We start from the raw sequence: 6361 nt of genomic DNA, 5'->3' as shown, positions 1-6361 counted from the left end.
AAGAGTGGATAAAGATGGGAATGATGTAGCAGTTACTTGTGATGGTGAAGGTGGAGATAAAGCTGATGGAGTGGAAAAGTGAGAAGCAGCTGCATCAAATGCAGTGCTGGTTATTTGATGCTCGCCAACCAAAGACGGCATGGACCCGGTACTCAGCCTTGCTGTATCGGTAACAGCAATTGGGGCCCCGAGAGCGGGAATTGGCATTATCTACCAAATCAAATTCTCCCCAAAGTGTTGAGACGTCATCTTTAGTTGTTGCAATTGTCTCAACAGGTTGAGCATCATGTTGAGATGATGAGGATCGTATACTTCTATGTAAAAAAGCTCCCTCATTACTAGCTTCTTCATCATCGTCGATCATCACAGTGTCTATGACCGGCCCGAAAGGAGGACCAGTCACTATCGCCACTGGAGATGATTCGGGGGCATCAACCTTTGCCCTCTTATTCTTTTCCTCGGCCGCAGAGGAGCGTCTCCTTTTTGGTTACTTGTTCTCTAGCCGGGGACTCCGTAAAGAAACGCTTGCGCCCGAAGCAGGCCCGGATACGCCTGTTCGAGTAAGTACCTCCTGAAGCAGCCTCGCCGCATCAGCAGAGTCAGCCAAAACATCCTCCTCGGGGATATCAACTAAGCCCGCAGGTAGACCTAATTTCGTGAGCAAGTCAGAAAGGTTTAATCAAGTTCTTCATACACAAAAAGTGGAAATGAGGTAAATTAAAGTTTCCATGATTTTTGGCCTTCCACCCGTACTTAATGGACAGTTCTTTCCACAAACGGGTTCCGGGTGTTGTGATGTCCAAGTTCTTCTGAACTCACCGATCCAAGACTTCTATCATCGGTGAGATCCATCGAGTCGCTGTAACAAACGAAGGTTGAAGGATCAATACAAGCATGAAAGAGTATTTAGTAAGAAAAGATGTATTAAAGAGAATTTACGGGAGCGGTTCCAAGCAACCGGAAAAAGAATGATGCCTTTGTTGAAATAATTTCACTGGTGGCAACTGCAACGAACCGTTCCATCCACCCACAGTCGTTGTCGTCATCCATGCTAGACAACAAATCATGGTGTCACGCTTGCATAGGTTTATCATTCCCTCGCGGAAGATTTTGGGGGAATAGAGATTCATCATATAAGCTAAGGTTAGCTCATCTCCAATTTCTAGGCACAGACGTCGAAGGCAGGCAACCATCATTCACACTGAAGGACTTACCTATGCCAAACACACTTGGTAGGGAAGGCAAAACTCTGCAATCACGGAATCAAGCTCTCCGCTCAAAGAAAACGCACCCAAAGTAAAAGGATACGTGAAAAAATATATAAACCCTTCCCTAGGAAGGGTCACTCGCTCCGCTAGGTCAGGAGCAATGATGTCCAACTCATGACAGCGGCAGTCCTCCTTCACAGCAGGAATACTGGAAGGGCAAATAGAATATGGGTACCTACTAACAGCCCATGTACGAGGGTTAGCAGTAGGAAGTTTCTCTTCAAAATTCTTCAAAGTACTAAGCCTTCTTGGGATGATGGAACCCACCGTTGGAGGAACGGAATCCTCGGTTTTGTTCTTGCCCTTTGAAGAACTAGCACATTTTGAAGAGGTAGCCATTGGAATAGAAGGAAGGAAAATTTGTGGTTCGAAGAAAATCAGAGAAAAGTTGGGAAATAAATTTGCAAATTAGAAGTTTTAGAGATTATGAAGTACATAAGCGAAGGATGATGCGTATAACTAAAATTTTGGCGGCTAAATTCATGGCCATGATTACCTCGATAATCGGCAAAAGGCGTGCTAAATCATAGGAAGACACGTGTTCAAGTCATTAAATACGGAGAGACAGGCGTCTAATCAACCGTCAGTGGCCTTCAAAAGGAATTATAGTAATTTTCGCCAAAAGAGTGTTTCTACCAACTTCCCAATAACACAAAGTTATGTCACCGAAAAGTAGGGGGACTATCTGTATAGGGAAAAATACGACATGACACGTAGCCGCTTAAAGGAAGGACACGTGAAATACAAGATAGAGATGGCCACCGAACATAGATATTCCGCTTATCACCGGAAGGAATAATGATCATAAAAGAAGTATTAAATGCTTTGTGTCCATTAACATTTAATACGGAATATTTTGCAGCATTAAGGATGATGGCCCGTTATAAGGAATTTGGTATTTATGTCTAACGTTACATCTTCATCAATGGCCCTCATAATTGACATTAAAGAAGGGCATGATCCTAGGTCCTCTTTCCCTAGACATAGCTATAAATAGAGAGCTCGGTTATCATTGTAAAGACACGAATTTTCTGGCTAACTTATATTACATTCTATACAGCATTTTAATACAATTTGATTCTCTCGCTTTTGATCTTATCATTGTTGTACCCGAAAACCTTGTTCCCAGATTCATTAGCTCTGTTGTTTCATCTACATTCTAAGGCTAAGTATTTCATATTTGATCAGTTATTTCATTACTTTTTAGATCAAATTAATTCACTTGTCTAGAAACTACGAACAAATTCAACTGTACCGTTTTTCGGATAAACAATATTTATGAGGCATTATATATTTGTTCACTTTATGAGGAGAATATACATATATTAATGAGGCGATGACTTGAACTTAGATACGTTATTTATGTTCCGGTGTTTCTTAAGGCAAACTTAGAAGAAATATAAGAAAGGTACTTGTTCAAAAATAAGTTCAACATACTATAGGAAATACAAACAAATGCCCTCCTTTTTGGTCTAACCCTCATCTTATTTATGTTCTGGTGTTTCTTAAGGCAAACTTAGAAGAAATATAACAAAGGTACTTGTTCAAAAATAAGTTCAACATACAATAGGAAATACAAACAAATGCCCTCCTTTTTGGTCTAACCCTCATCTTATTCAAACCAATGGCAGTGCATCTCCTTGACTTATTTTGACATTTGCATTTTACTACATATGCAATCGATAAGTAGGAGTCGCCATTAGATGTTGAGCTCTAGCTGTTACTAATCCAAATTTTTCAGTCATGTCAATATCTTTTGGCAGCATGCCATTTGGTAGCTCCCAATCAAAGCAGTGAACCAATTGTGCAACCACCAAACGAACGATGGTAAGCCCGAGCTGTAAACCAGGGCAGCCTCTTCTCCCAGAGCCAAATGGTAAAAGTTCATAATTTCGTCCTCGGAGATCAACATTGCTTCCTTGAAACCTCTCAGGTTTGAACTTTTCTGGCTCAATCCAAGTGTCTGAATCTCTCCCGATTGCCCAAACATTAAGCAAAAGTCGGGATCCTTTAGGTAAATGAAAACCATCAACCGTGCAATCTTCAATAGACTCATGAGGAAGCAATAATGGTGCAACTGGATGGAGCCTACAACCTTCTTTTATGACCATATCCAAATACTCCAGACTTTCTAAATCTGATTCTTCCACCATCCTGTTTCTACCAACTACTTGTTCCAACTCATTCTGGAGCTTTTTCATCACTTCAGGATGCCTTAAAAGTTCCGTTAGAGTCCATTCGATTGTTGTTGATGAAGTATCCATTGAAGCTATCAGCAAGTCCTACACATATCAGCACTATTCTTTAGTTATTAAACTCATAACATACTGAAAACTGGAAACTTCAGCTGAGTTTGCTTTCTACAGTCCAAGAGAAGGCCAGAAAAAATAATAAAGCTTATTACATTCGAAGAATGCCACTAAATTAGAGTTGGTCTATCAAGTAAAGATTTCATAACAGACATCATAGTAGTAGTAGTAAAACGGTGTATGACATGAAGCAAAGTTCAGTATCATTACATAAACAGAACTATATGTAACCTTGTTGACCTATAGCAAGTGAAATTATAGAGTGAATAAAATCATTTTGTAGAAATCGTCAAAGACTTTGTTAAAAAACTGTTATACCAACATAAGATACTAGTTTTGCAGCATGGGATATATGATAAGATAACTAATAGTAATATCTCAAAATATTTATAAGCTCGAACTAGAGAATGAATATATGTGTTTTATGTGTTCCCCTTTTCTTAATACCATTGTGAGCATCATTCAGAGATTTTGTGTTTTATGTGTTCCCCTTTCTAAATACCATTATCCTCAAGGGGAAATGAACTTGTACTACTTGCCTAATATTTTGAAGAATTAACCCAAATAGCCGTCCATCTAATCTTTTAAACTAAAAAAAGCCGACGGATGTATAATATATACATAATTTATATATAATATATGTATAACTATGTATAATTAATGTATAATCTACGTATACTGACTAGAAAAGTAAACATTGAATCTGGCCGACTCTTTACATATGTGGAATTAGAGTGAACATTACCAGCAAAATAGCTTTGATATGTCGACGATCAAACTCGAATTCAGCTTCTTTAGATTGCATAATACTCATCAGTGTATCAACCATGTCTTTTGCTTGCTTCTGCTCAGTGGATTGAACATGTTCATCAATAACTCTCTCCAGGAACTCATCAAAAAGCTTAGCTAATTCCTTCATACGACGAGCAAATCCCTGGAGATCAAGAACACGAAGAAAGGGAAAGAATTCAGCAAAATTTGGCAATGCTGCTATGTGCAGTATATCTTGAATCAGAGCTTTGAAACCCTTATCGCCAAGATCCTCGTCCATGTACTTCTTCCCAAATATCATCAGACAAGACATGTTCGCGCTAAGAGATGCAACTTTAGCACTAAGATCAATCACAGTGCCTTCAGACGCCGCATGTTTGAGGAAATTCACAAGAATTCCGAGTTCTTGTTTCCTCATAGGCTGAAATTGATGGATCTTGGCATTGCTTAGCAATTGCAGAGTGCACAATTTGCGCATGTTTCTCCAATATGGTCCGTACTTGGCTGATACCAGATTCCTCCGTTCATAGAAAATATGCTGAGGAACTTCATTATACGGTCTGCTGGCAAAAACCAAATCATGATTCTTCAAGAATTGTTCTGCAGCATGAGGAGAGGAAGCAACAATGACAGGTACAAGACCAAAGCGGATAGTCATTATTGGGCCATATTTCTTGGCTATTTTGTGAAGATCTTGGTGAAGATTCTCGCCTACCATGTGTAGATTTCCAAGAAGTGGAAGCCCTCTTGGCCCTGGTGGAAGTTTCTTTTTCTTCTTACTGAACTTCTTCTGCAGTTCTTGAAGAAGAAGAAAAAACAGGACAACTACTGCAAGAGCTAGCCAAAGAGAAGCCATGGATGGAATTCACAGCCCCTTTTTGCTACTACTAATTTACTTGTTGAAAAGGTAGTACTTATAGCTCTTTGTGGAAGCAGAGGAATTGTGGTGGAAATTGGACGGCAAAAATAGCTCACATGACAAAAAGGCACAAAGGGAAAAGGTAAAGAAAATACTCATTTATTACTGGGAGAACATATAGTCACTTACTGATGGTCATATTTAAATGCCGAAATTCATAGACATCTCTTTAAACTTGTGTACCAACTTCAAGTAGACATTTTAACTATACTAGTGATCATTTAGAAGTGTGTCTTTTGAACACTTGTGTCTGTGAGACAATCGCCGATTGTTTGCCGGCTAATTCAACTAACAGTTCGAACCAAGAAATGAAAGAACGCATGTCGTATGAGTTCACACAGACTCTGTGGGGCGTGTCCGTAAGGGTCTTATGACACAATAAATAATTCGGTTTGTTTTCAATTAGCCTTGCTCTAGCTTTTTAAGTGTTATTAGAGTATTTGGTAGCCGAAGACATGTACTCTTTACATGCTTATACATTCATAGCACATGACTTTGCGAGCAAATGTTTGCTTTGACGCATCTTACTATCTACTGTCTTCTATGAAATAGACTGCATGTGAATTAAATGGTACAAGTAAAAGAAATGACTAGCCTTTCATTCACTTTAATTAGGATCTTGTCCTCTCTTCTGTAAAATATGGACCATATAGAGGACATTTTCGTCTTTATATTATCAATCATCACGTGAAGAAATTTGAATGGCTGAGAAATGAATGTACTGCAGCTCCCTGTAAATTATTATGCTACTTGACAATTTTGATCTTCTGTTTTATATGTCTTTGTACATGTGTGTAGTCTATTCATACGTGGATAATAATTTGCCAATTGGTAGTAGTTGGTTTCTATGGCTCTGCACATTTTGTTAGGTCTACTTTCTATGGCTCTGCACATTTTGTTAGGATTACCTTCCACTTGTCACTGGACAAATTCAATACACTCTTATCAGTTTCAATACACGAGTCTTAATTTGAGAGAAATCTTAAACTAAAAGTAGGTATAACATGTCAAAAATGTATTGTAGAGAACCAAAGCATTAATATAAAATGCTCAAACTAAGGAAAATTAACAGGCACTTGGCGAAAACTACTGCT

General features: G+C 38.7%; 1 protein-coding gene across 1 annotated transcript; it reads right to left on the bottom strand.

Annotated features, from left to right (window-relative positions):
* Positions 1-2680: 2680 nt before the first annotated feature.
* LOC104101463 (cytochrome P450 71AU50-like) lies at positions 2681-5614 on the bottom strand. The gene is made up of 2 exons (XM_009608906.4): positions 4323-5614; positions 2681-3550 (listed from the first exon to the last, which is right to left on the bottom strand). Exons 1-2 carry the CDS (start codon positions 5202-5204, stop codon positions 2936-2938), a joined length of 1497 nt encoding a protein of 498 aa, XP_009607201.1. The 5' UTR covers positions 5205-5614; the 3' UTR covers positions 2681-2935.
* Between the last annotated feature and the right edge of the window lie 747 nt (positions 5615-6361).

The sequence above is a fragment of the Nicotiana tomentosiformis genome, chromosome 5, assembly GCF_000390325.3.
Source record: "Nicotiana tomentosiformis chromosome 5, ASM39032v3, whole genome shotgun sequence".
Classification (NCBI taxonomy): domain Eukaryota; kingdom Viridiplantae; phylum Streptophyta; class Magnoliopsida; order Solanales; family Solanaceae; genus Nicotiana; species Nicotiana tomentosiformis.
Note: the sequence above shows the minus strand (reverse complement) of the source record. Positions and strands in the feature narration are given on the sequence as shown.

Coding starts and splice junctions, on each gene's coding strand:
- LOC104101463 (XM_009608906.4), bottom strand. CDS start 5,204: ATGGCTTCTCTTTGGCTAGCTCTTGCAGTAGTTGTCCTGTTTTTTCTT. Junction 3,551..4,322: donor ATATCAAAGCTATTTTGCTG/GTAATGTTCACT, acceptor TGATATGTGTAG/GACTTGCTGATAGCTTCAAT.